Raw genomic sequence first — 12992 nt, forward strand, 5'->3', positions numbered from 1 at the left:
TTAGTTCCAGTTAAAGGAACTCTGAAGAGATGTTGGATAATTCCATGCTCCCAACTTTGTGGGAACAGTTTGGGGATGGCCCCTTCCTGTTCCAACATAACTGTGCACCAGTGCACAAAGTAAGGTCCATAAAGACATGAAGAGAGAGTTTGGTGTGGATGAACTTGACTGGCCTGCACGGAGTCCTGACCTCAACCTGATAGAACACCTTGGGGATGAATTAGAGCAGAGACTGAGAGCCAGGCCTTCCCGTCCAACATCAGTGTGTTACCTCACAAATGCGCTTCTGGAAGAATGGTCAAAAATTCCCATAAGCACACTCCTAAACCTTGTGGAAAGCCTTCGAGAAGAGTTGAAGCTGTTATAGCTGCAAAGAGTGGACCGACGTCATATTAAACCCTGTGGATTAGGAAAGGGATGTCACTTAAGTTCATCTACGAGTCAAGGCAGGTCAGCGAATACTTTAGGCAATATAGTATATTTGCAAATAATGTTGTAGAATTTCTAGAATGAATATAGGAACATCAGCAGTTAGCTTGTGTATTAACCCGTTTGTGCCCGGATTTTTTCCGGATTTGTAAGGCATATCATTTTATCAGTTGAGTCCCTCTGAATCATGTTATGTATTTATTTTTTCCATTTTGTACTTAGTTTTGAAGAAAATAGCATTTTTATGACTGGCAACAATTGTTGCCAGTGGGCACACAGCTTGTCACTAGGTCAAATGTCACGTAATAATAACATAGAAATAATAACAATAATAATAATAATAATAATAATAATAATAATAATAATAATAATAATAACATAGTAAAAACAAAATAATAATATAGTCATAATGAATAATAACAAAGATGGAGGGGGGGTGGGGGGTGTAAAACAAAAACAAAAAATATATAAAACTGTACATGGATACCAATGGATATTACCATCCCAGGAAGGTAGCTAATGATCATGGTTCAAACCTTGGTTGCCCCTGTATAAAATTCAAAACAAACAATTTGAACTAGTTTCTTTATTTAAAATAACCTTTTTATCAGATATACATCTCAGCAGTGGCGTGCACAGACTTTTCGAAGGGCAGGGGCGAAAATACAGCGTGTTCTCGCCACTGAAAAGGGCACTTTAGCGTGCGTTTTGGCTCCCAAGAGGGCACTTTTGCCCGCATTCTTGCCACCCAAGAGGGCAGTTTATCATGTTTTAACCAGCCAAGGGGGCAGTTTATTGTGTTTTGCCAAGCAAGAGGACACTTTAGCGCGTGTTTTGGCTCCCAAGAGGTCACTTTAGTGCTCGTTTTGGCTCCCAAGAGGACACTTTAGCGTGCGTTTTTGCTCCCAAGAGGGCAGTTTAGCGCACATTTTTGCCACCCAAGAGGGCAGTTTATCATGTTTTAACCAGCCAAGGGGGCAGTTTAGTGTGTTTTGCCAAGCAAGAGGGCACTTTAGCATGCGTTTTGGCTCCCAAGAGGTCACTTAAGTGCTCGTTTTGGCTCCCAAGAGGGCACCTTCGCGTGCGTTTTGGCCCCTGAAAGGCCACTTTAGCACGCGTTTTTCAACAATTGGGCCACGAGGGGGTGGCGACCGCCTAAAAATATTATAGACACAGGCCTTGAATACCTGTGAATTTATTTAGCTAGGAAGAGTATTCTAAGAGGACTAAAATGAGCCATTGTACATCATTCTACAATTTGAAATTATTTGTTAATCATGAGCAATCCTACAGACAGTGTTTTCCTTTAGTTAGCGACAAGCTATGTGCCCACTGGCAACTTTTGTTGCCACTCACAGAAATAACCCCATGAACAAAAAAATATTCATCCCAGGTAAAATTTTTTGGGGGAGGGTTAATCTAGAGACTTAAATGATTAAATAATTATAAACATGTTTGGGGGGAAAATCATAAGAAATTTATGAAAATTGCCTCTTTACAGGAGGATTTGCATCAACCATGTCTTCAGTCAGAAGTAGCAAGAAGCAGATGATGTCTTGTGATAGAAAGCACTTGGAAACAGTTTTTTATAAAACAAAACGTTTATCTAAGTTGTCTACTAGCATATAAGTGGAAAAAGTTGCATAAGTACCTTTGAGATTTTTTATTATGAGTAGAAAATGACAGTGATACACTTCGGCAACAATTGTTGCCAGTGGGGCAAAACGGGTTAATAGACAGCTAGGACAACAGCTAAAACTGGCAATTCACAGCCGAACAACTGACAGTGTGTGAAACTCATCAGCCCTGACACTCAAGGGAGATGCCCCAGAGGAGCTGTGAACATGGTAGTCAAGGAGCAGGGAAGTTGCACGTGTTCATTAAAAGTGTGTGTCAAACAAAAAAAAAAATCCTGGATATTAAAAAAAAGGTTTAAATTTTAATAAGCAAGTAAGCTAAGCAGCCAAACAGGGGGTGGGCTTATGTATGTCCTCAACATACTTAAAGTGCTACTAACTAGCTGTCTGCTGTAAAAGAACATTTCTGAGTCATCGATCATCAGCTTTATCATTCCTCTTTCAGTCTTTATCAAATCAAAACACTGACACCCAGACTAATAAATAAATAAATAATAATAAAATAAAATAAATCTGAAAACACAATACAAATGCAGATAAGTCATTCAGGTCTTTATGTCACAAATCAAGTCAGGACAGTCAAGAGAGTCTTTCACTTGAGTCCAAGTCATTCCTTTTTTGAGTCAAGTCGAGTTTGCAAGTCGTCAAATCAGTGACTCGAATAAACTCAAGTCCAAGTCACAATGACTCGAGTCCACATCCCCAGTCCCCGGATGAGTCAATTTTATGATCCCTCACTGGCTTCCCACTCGCAACCATTTCCAACTGTATGATTTGTAGCAATGGGCAAATATTTATTTTATTAAATTAACCCCCCCCCCCAAAAAATCTAGTTGAATGTTACCAAAGCTATATTTCATACAAGTGTCTTTACTGCTGAGAGTTTTGCGAGTGAATTTCATTTTTCTCCCCCGCAACAATACTATGCCGAACACAGTGACCTGATGGCACTCGTTCGGCAATCAAACTCCAGACATGTCATTTCTGTGGAGTGGAGATGAGTGTTATATCTATAGAGGCAAGTTTCTGTTGAATTTCCCAAATTAGTTTCACTAGAAAAAGTTACGAATGGAAAAACCCTCGCCTCACACAGCTGTATGCAGGGCGCGGGTTATTTCACTGAATTTCTAAACCTCAGCGGCTCACTTAAACCTGCTGGCAGGACATCTGAACAGAGTGTACTATGTGAATCTATTTGGCGAATACAGTTCACGCTCATTCATTTTGATGCATAGATATGAGTGAATTATAAGAAATGTGACATTTTGTGATTTTATGTGGCTTGAGTTGGACAATGAAGGGTCTTCTATTAAGATTATCTCACTCAACTAGCGCTCCCGTATTCTGTAAGACTTGTACATTCTAGTGTGGCGGTTGGAGTATCAAATCTTCTCTCTCAATCAAAGAGCGCACTCTGTTCAGAAAGTCGTGGCAATCTGACCAGAATCCTTTCCAACGTACTTATTTAACGCTGCAGCATATGCTGACTCTAATTTTGTCATTTGAATTTGCACGCCGGTTATCTGCCAGTGGAAGTGTGAAGTGTCTAGCTGCTCTCTTGCCGGTCGTTCCTCTCTCATTTTCTTTTTGGGCTCCGTCTGAGATCGATATCAACAGTCATATTTCCATAGGCTCTGCATAACTCACTGGACCTGGCTCGACATGTGACCAGTTGGATTGATTAGTTATCATGTTTTTTTCCATTGCTTGCTCATGAGGAAAGGATGAAAAATTACCAAGGCATTACCCAGGCAGCGCATTTGGAAAAGAATAGAAATTCTCAGCATGGGACTGGGTTTGTCTACAAAGCAGATAGTTCTTTACGTTTTCTATTTGTTTTGCAGCTCATTGCCCCCCAGGTCATGTTCTCAGTGCGCCTCCATCACTCAGTGTTTGATATTTTTGTCAATAAATCAGCGCAAAATACCCTGTGTCAGACATGCTCTCTGGGTCTCAGCTCGGCTCGAGTGAATACATATTTATTCTTGGGAGCCGATGTGAAATTGTTTGATTTTTGAGCTGGCTGCTCGCAGCATTTCTGTTTGATTTACTGAATCCAAAGGTCACAACAGGAGGCCATAATCTGCCTCATCTATGCATATGTTTACATGCCTTCCCACTCATATGCGTAGAACCAAGGCAATCGGAATGGCTGTCGCGGGCTAAAATATGGAAGGTGTAATTCCTGACTTGGGGAACATCCCATCGTATTTATGGTTCCAGATTGAATTCTTTACTGAAGTCTCTCCGAGCTGTGTCTTGTCCCGACGAGAGTATGATATGAGTTAATAAAAATGTTGCTTTCACTTGCTACCGAGGGCTCAACATAATGATCTTAACGAGCAGCTGCGACTGGTGCAGCATGAGAATCCTGGGCTTTTTTTGCCTTTCAGACTACAGATAAGTTGCCTGACCTTACTGGTGAAGGTTTTGGGGCTGACTGGAAAACTTTTAAACAAGTTTTTCTGGCCATATTTTTTTTCGAAGTTCATATTATCAATACCAAAAAAAAAAGGAAAAAAAAAAAATCAACTGAATAACTTGAACATCAGAGACAAGACAGCAAAAGGCAGAACTCTTTTTATTGAATAGTACAGGAAACAAAGAATGAGCATAAGAGAACACAGAACTGAGGATTTACAGTATATGATTGAGAGAATAACATGGATCCAAGAGGAAACCGAGAGGAGGGCGGTATCGAAAGAAAAAGCCACAATTATAAATCCAGCTGCACCGAAGACAGCGCCACGGATTCATAATTTATCAATACACAGCACAGTACTGCTACTGATGTTTCAGAGGCACGGTCGGGGTCATAGATTCTAACATGCACAAACCTCAGTCAGATAAAGAATCAATGAGTCAGGCAGACTAGACTAACATCTTCTACTAAACTCCCCCCCCCCCCCTGCTCTGGCACGCTCTCTGCTGCTGGTGGGTGGAGACCGGGTGTGTTCTTTTGGTCACGTTGCCAACAAAGGGGATTGCGTCCCCGCAAACCTCACTCAAATTACCAACTGATTACCATAGATTATGTAAATTAGCATAGTTTTTTCATTTACCCCCACGGCCGTACCTGCACATAGTTCTGAAACCAAACCTAGAATATTTTCACACTTTCAAAATCCAATTGATTGTCCACATTCCCACTGGAGAAATCTTACAGAAAAGTAAAATGTTCCCCCACAAACTGGGGTGTAGCTCAGTTGGTAGAGCGTGTGTCCAGCAACCCAGTGTTCAGATCCAACCTGTGTGTATATATATGTATATATATATATATAGGTAGATACATAGATAGATAGATAGATGAAGAACAAGTGGTTTACACAAAGACAACCTCTGCAGTTCTTGTTTCAGTCATGTTTCTTTCATGTGCCCTCATCAGACTCCTGCTTTTTCTCTCCCATGAGACCAGCCTGACATTTTTTCAAGTGAGATGCTTCGGCATGCATGTATCCTTGTTATTACTCTTTGGTATTGGCCTACTGTATAGCATGTTGATACTATCTCCATGTGCTGTAGAGCGATAAGGCGGCAGGTAAAGGTCCCATTCAAATTGCCTCGTTCCAGTGCTGCTATCGCCCTCCTGCCTGGCCCTGGTGGCCTGTTGTGTATCCAATTAATATGTGCATTTAAGCCACTGGGCTGTCAATACTATGCTGACCCTACAGCATATCTGTTCTGCTCCAGCTAAGATAATAGTTATTGTAAATAGACCTGGAATAGATTCTGAAGCCTTCATTTGAAATGAAATAAATACGGGGAAAAAGTTCAAACAGCCTGAGAACTGACACCGCATCTCAGTGAGGAAGTAGTTAATTTGATTAATTTCATCTTATCTCATTCAATTATGAATTCTAGAATTGTTAATCATATGCTGTATGTGATCTCTTGGTGGGCTGTTTCAGTTTATGTCACTCTCTCCTCAGACAGACTATCACGGTGGATGGGACTCTACGTATCACCAACATCTCTAAATCTGACGGAGGGAGGTTCACGTGTGTGGCCAGAAACCAGTTTGGAACCTCCAGCAGCACGGGAACGCTGATGGTGAAAGGTATTTTTCTCTCTTTTCCACAGGTTTTCGCTACTGCACCTTTTAAGCCGAGGGTTTAAACTTTTGTTAAGGGGAAAAAAATACTAGCTCAAGCATGAAATTGATAATGAAATATATAGCCATTTTATGTTCCCGCCGGTTTGACAGACATATAAGTCATCCATGGTTTTGTCAGCTTTGAGTTATTGTTCATGTAGCAGAGTGGGGCGAAACCACCGCCGTCTATAGCTGTGAGAGAGGAATATTTTGTCACCAACATTTAATTTAAAAAGAGCTGCTGTAGCGCTTTCAGATTTGGGTTTTTAAATGATGATGATTATAGAGAGGGAGTTATTTTTTTCCCTTTCTAGTTGACATTGTGATTGCAGTGTGTTTAATTATGCATTACTGACTTATGAGAGGCATTCGCTTCCTAAGTGAAGTTATCTAAGGTCACTTAATTACACTGATAGAGCAGAATCAGTCTCACTATTCTGGGTAAATTAAGCTTTATTACCTTCTTCATTTGCCTGGATTGTATATAGATACTGTGCCATACACAGACACATTTTTTTTTCCTCCTGTGTTGCCATAGAGCCTACCAAGATTATAATTCCTCCCTTGAGTTTGGACGCCACCGTGGGACAGAGCCTTGTGTTGCCCTGCGAGGTCTCCGGTGATTCGTCTCTGAGTCCTGTCTTCAAGTGGTTTTTCAATGGGAAAGCCATTGATTTCAACAGGCAGGAGCACTTTGAGATGATTGGAGGGGTATGTATAACGCGGGCGCACATGTGGTGATTTAATGCCAAAGAAAATCAGAGCCAAGAGGTTTGACCTATGTAGGCTGGAGCTGATACTGAAAATCCAGGAAGCTCTCTTATTCTACCACGATATTTCTATAAAAACGGTTTCAATATGCATTGAATTTCCCTGGATGCCTCTCATTCTTCCAATTCTTCATTGAAACCTAGATTAAAATAATGTACTTTGTAATAGCAGGCTACTCACTGCCGAGTTTAGTTGAAATTTATGGAGGCTTTACTCGTAAGACCAGACTGGATTTCTTTCCTGTAGTCTAGCAGAAAAAACAGAATCAACATGATCTCAAAGGGACGGATTTCCCTTTTTTGGATAATGGTGTTTTGTTGCTGATATTATGACGAGAAGATGAATACCATTCTCATTTCTGTGCTTTAAATATGGGCATAGGCGTAAATCCCAGGTGGGGCGGAGGGGGATAGGCCCCTAAGCCTAGGAAAAATATGATTTCTTCCCCTAGATACATCACTGTTAACACACAACTATAAGAACTCGCTCGAAGTTTCTTTACTTTTCCCCCTGAATACAGTAAAACACATTTATAATCATTGGACTGAATATGAGGTCATTCTCAATGTTAGCCAGCATGTTATGGTTGAGTTTTTGTGATCCCAAATGCAGAGACTGGAGACACAGCTTGTGAGTTGAAAAGGTTTATTTCTTGGTGGTGCAGAGGTGGTAAGCAGGCGCAAAGTCCAGATCGGTAGAGACTGGCAGGCAGGCGGGCCGGGGGGTCGGCCAGACAGGCAACCAGACAGACAGGCAGTCTGGCTGGCAGGCTGGCAGGTCTCCCAAAGCCAACGAGAGGGAGTGCAGGGAGGTTGACAGGAAACAGAGCGGAGTAGCGCCGAGGTTTTCTGCAGGGTGAGCCAAACAGGACGAGCGTTAGCAAAAAGGCAAAAACACACGATGTGGAATCGTAGAACTTACGAAAGACACTCTGGCACAATGTGATCACCATTGGTTACGGAATAATCCGGAACTGGAGTTGTGGAGAGACCGGGGTTATATCGTCAGCAGGTGATGAGTAGATGATGGGCAGGTGCGCCACTCTGCTGCTGCCACCATGCCCACAACCACACACACAAACACACACACACACACACACGGGGAAAGAGCAGTTGAGGGAGAAAAGGGGCAGACAGGAGAAACATAGGAAACAGAACAAAACACAACCCAGCTGTATCCCAGCAGCACCGTGACATAGCTGTTGCTATGGAACCACAGTGAGGTTTGTCAGCCTGCTAAAAGCACCATTTTACTTTAGCCAACCTTGGTGAGCTACATGTGTGATTCTACGTCAGTGACTAGAGTAAAAACTTTGGATGGTGAGCTACAGGTTCCTTCTTATGTAAGCTGATCTTAGTGAACGATATTTACGTTAGCTATGTAGCTAGTGGGGAAAAACTTTCAACAGGAAGCCAAAAGTCCCATGCCTTAGCTAGTGCATGCTTACCTGGGAATTCCACTGGTTGCATGTACGTTGCGGACCAGCTCCGGTACGTTTTTGCTCCGTGCTCAGTTGTCCACCAACCCCCCCCAGCTGGGTTTTGAGTGCAGCACTGTCGGACATGTGGAGTTGCGAGAACGAGGAGTTCCCGCGACAATTACAGAATCATTTACAGCTGTAGTCATACTTATAAACACAACAACAATCAGGCAAAAGGTTAGTGTTCCCAAGCGAAGGATTAGAAGTTCTTGGTTTTGTCTCTTTTATTAGATTTTTGTGCAGCGTCAAGACGGAGTGTTTTATTATCAAAATGAACAGGATCTTGCGTTTTTGTTTCGGTGTCTGACTTCCTGTTTGCTCCGTGCTGAAATCGACTGAATTGATGCGCCATGCTCCAGCATCCAGCTGATATTGAAGTCGTTTGTATCTGCTACAGAAGGGGCTGCTATGTAGAGAGTAGATACGCAACGCAGCGGAGCCAGTGGAAGGAGACGGACTGGTGGAATGGTGCTAATGTTAGCTAGCACGTTACCATTTTGGGGCTACTGAATTCACAGTAGCCTAACTGTTATCCTGAATCCTGATTTAAATGTACCTCCGTATGTCTGGAGCTACATCCTCAGTCACGTCTATGCCCGCTTCTGCTTCGGCTTTCGTTTTCTTACGCAGTTCTCCTCAGTTAAAAGGTAACTAATGCCGAGGGAAAGGCGAGGTGGAGCTGCCAGACAGTTGGTTTTGTGATGTTCAAAGTTCAAAAGTCAATCATTGCTGGTCCTACATGTAACACACACTGTTCTCTGATACTGTACCTTAACATTTAGCAAAAACTGTACAGTATGTACTGTTTACTGCTGTAGAACATGCTGTATATATACATTTTGTCCCTAAAACGGTACACATGGTTACCCTGAGGTTCAGCATTTAGTCCAGTTACATTAGGATACATTAGTGTAGATTGTTGGGGAACAGAAATAAACTCCTACCCTGTTTCTGACGGTGTAAAATGTGGCAAGTGCTTATAGAAGAAAACGTATCAGTGTGGTCCTCCAAATCTGATAAGGTTACAAAATGCAGAGCAGAGTTACAGCACAACTTTTGTCATCCCCGCCAGGAACTGCTCTTGAGAAAATTCATGACTTTGTCCCCTCCAAAGTTGATATTAGAGTTTTGTCCTAACCCCGAATATGGGGCTAGGGACAGGAGGCTATTAGCCTAGCTTAACATGCAAAGGAGGACAGCTAACCTGGCTTTCTGCCGAGTTCAAAATTAGAGTTTGTCCACAAGCTCAGCAATTATATTTTCATTGTTTTCCGTGTATTTCCTCTGGAGTGAAAGCACGTATCGTTCTTACACTTCTCAGCAAGCAGCGGGTCCATTTAGGACAGCCAATAGCGACTTTCCTTACTGAGGAGTTGGCAACTGTGCACACAGTACACCGGAAACATCACTGCACCTGGCAGTTTGTTAAGAAAAGGGTCACTTAACTCCCCACAGAACCACAAATTGTTGCCTCTGTGTGCTGTTTATGTGCAGATTAAAGAAACAAGATACAATTTGTTAAAGCAACATTTCAACATGCTTTGAATGCACCTCCACTTGAAGGTTGCGAGATAAGATCGATACCGTCCTCGTGTCTGTTTGTTTGATAAAAAGGTAGCAGTCTGTTAGCTTAGCTTAGCACGAATAAAGATTGGAATGCTGGCTCGGACCGGATGAAGCAAAATCAGCCTACCAGCTCCCCTAAAATTCACTTATATTACGTATGTCTTGTTTGTTTAATCTATACAAAAGGCCGGGGGTTATGGGTCCCAGGTCGGGAGGGGTTATGTATCAGACAATTGCTAGCCTCTGAGCACTTGCCACTTTTGCTTTTAAGACCGTGTGTCAGAAACCCTGTCACATCTCTGCGCATGTAATTCAGAGACGCAGGCAGATGATACAGTGTGTTGTGACCCGTGAACAGGGATGACTTTTCTTCAGCCCGGAGGTCATTTCACTGTATGAGCAAATCAATCAACTTCTCCCCGAAACAAAAAAAAAAGGAGCCAAATTTTTTTGTAATCACAAGATTTATGCTCCCCTCTGGTTGAGCACACCAGGCCCACTGAAGTCTGTGTGCAGCACTGACATTTCCACAGTGAACATAAAACAACAGCTGTTTTTACTTGCCTTTTCTTTCTACTCGGAGGGACTGATTTCTGTATCCCTGTACTTTTCTTAGAAAAAAAAACTTTTGAGAATGATGTGTGTGTGCGTGTGCGCGCGCGCACGAGAATATGACAGGAAAGTGCAAAAAGCAGCTTTGAAAACTCTTACTAGAGCCATTCATCTGAGCTGAAAGGGTAAAGTATAAACACAACAAACACGATTCACAGAGGGGAAAAAAAAAAAAAAAGAGGTTTCAAAACAAGTCATTTTGTGTTTCCTCCCCTACAATGTAAAACTGAATTAATTTGTTTTGCTAGACTGTAATGTTTTTTTTCCTGGTAGTCCTGTTGTGAGTTCTTCCAGGATTCTTTTTATGGAGGATTTGCTGCATATGACAGAGGAAGAAATTGAATGTGTTCCGAGGATTTTCCATACTTCTGTTTTTGACTTTGTAGCCTCTGCTGTTTTTTTCATCCTCTCTAACACTTTTGTACCAATGTGCTTTCTGTCATCAGGGATTTGCAGGTGACCTGATGGTGAGGAACATTCAGCTTAAGCATTCTGGGAAATACGTGTGCATGGTACACACCGAAGTTGACACTGTTTCAGCAGCGGCAGACTTAATTGTCAGAGGTACGCCTCTTCCTCCTTTTCTTGCGGTGCTTGTTATTTTTCACACTGAGTTTTCCTTTTAATGCTTCTGTATGTTGTTGAGCGTGTATACGTGTGTGTGCGCGTGCGCGTGCGCGTGTGCCTTAAGATGAAGACACAGACATCTCTCTGAGTCGGGTAAGGGCTGTGTCGTCAAGATGTCAGCTTTCAGATGTTCAGAAAGCGACTTTAATAGACTTTCAGATTGACAACCGTGAATGTGTCGAAATTACAGAATTATTCAGTTTTCAACCCAGCGGCTCTGTGATCGTTACACTCACCTTGAAGAGATCCTTTAAAACACGCTTAAGCTTCATGGCTATCCAATAAGATCAGAGACCACCACCACGCAATAAAAGGTTGTCAACGAATTCAACGCCATACTGCATGTTCTGTGGGGGACATTAAAGTATCTTTAATACATTTATAGACATATTCCAGGCTGGTGAGCTCGGTAACCACATGTCATTTGATTCAAGGGTCTTATGACTTTCGATACATCAGTCTGGACTTGCAGCATTCTCTCTAGTTTGGCATTAGTAATGACTGTTACCTGATTTTAAGCTATCATGACAAGTTATGATTTACCGCTTTACTACACTCTCACTCCTGTTAAAACATAAGAAACATCAAATCCGTGTGGAGCAGTGATGGGACCTGATTTAGAGAAATCACTTCATAAAGCAATCATAAACGCCCCTTTACCGTCGTGTTTTCTACACGGTGTGCTACAGTTTGAGGATTGGCACTCTCTTATTTACATCATCGTGTTGCACCTTCTTCTTCCGTATTTGTATAATGGCTAGAGAAAATTGTGCATAGAGACTTTTCACAATTTTGCTTTTTTTTTAGGAAATTTATCTGAAATTTTCATTTTTTTTAATTGTCACATGGTCTAGCGTCATGATTATGTTCTCCATTTTGTGTCAGCAAAGACAACATAATAGCATAGTTTAGTGTCAGGGCAAAGCCTGTTGCACTATACAGTTCATTTTTTTTTATTTGAAAATTAACTTTTTTTCCCATTACAAATCCATAAAAGCCATAGTTCCCACGGACACAACTGATGTCCTTTATGTTTTCTGTTATTTTACAGATCGGATATTGGAGACATCTAAAACTTTCTTACATGGTCAACCCAGTGTCCAGAATAAATGTGAACTTCTCATGCTCTGCAACCCACTGATATGTTAAAAAATGTCTCAAACAGGGTTTAAGTGCTGTTTTTAAGTACCGGAGCGCACCTAAGATGCACTCAATGTCCAATGTGTGTTACATTTTGGCTCGTAAGTAACCGCCATTCCTACACTGGCAAGTTTTCACACATTAGTCAATTATAACATGACCACATGATCAATGATATAATAGTTTGATTACATAAAGATTACCCTCATACGCGTACATTATTCCACCTAAGTATACGACGATACGGGTGTCCCGGAGGGTCGGTTCGGCAAAGCGTGGCATAAGAGTCTGCAGCCATAGTCAGATGGTGCAGCTCTTACAATCAGACTGCACGTTTTCTGTATGCATAATCTGAAACCAAACGCTGCTGATACCCAGTGATCGTCTTCCAGCAGCAGGTTGTCCCGCTGAGGGCTCAGTGCTACTTTTGCAGATTTGCGGGCTTAGCAGGAAATCTCATGTCAGTTATCCAAGTCTCAGCCTGTTTGTTTGATCTCATGTTGCTGCTTTCTCTAATTTCAATGAGATCCCCAATTGAAAATCCTGCCTTGTTTTTTCAAATCCCTGGTTCATGAATGTTCTGTCGAGTTTTGAATAATACTCCTCTCCTCTCGGTTAGCCAACTCAGACAAACAGG

The 12992-nt window shown here is 41.9% G+C and overlaps 1 protein-coding gene across 3 annotated transcripts in view; it reads left to right on the forward strand.

The window, feature by feature from the left end:
• cntn6 (contactin 6) overlaps window positions 1–12992 on the forward strand; it is a 127511-nt gene that overhangs the window by 92197 nt on the left and 22322 nt on the right. For all 3 annotated transcript variants that reach the window (XM_030421354.1, XM_030421352.1, XM_030421353.1), the window contains exons 13-15: window positions 5996–6123; window positions 6698–6870; window positions 11035–11152. In XM_030421354.1, the coding sequence (XP_030277214.1) occupies window positions 5996–6123; window positions 6698–6870; window positions 11035–11152 (419 nt within the window). The remainder of the gene's footprint in view (window positions 1–5995; window positions 6124–6697; window positions 6871–11034; window positions 11153–12992) is intronic.

The sequence above is a fragment of the Sparus aurata genome, chromosome 6 (genome assembly GCF_900880675.1).
Source record: "Sparus aurata chromosome 6, fSpaAur1.1, whole genome shotgun sequence".
In the NCBI taxonomy this organism is placed as follows: domain Eukaryota; kingdom Metazoa; phylum Chordata; class Actinopteri; order Spariformes; family Sparidae; genus Sparus; species Sparus aurata.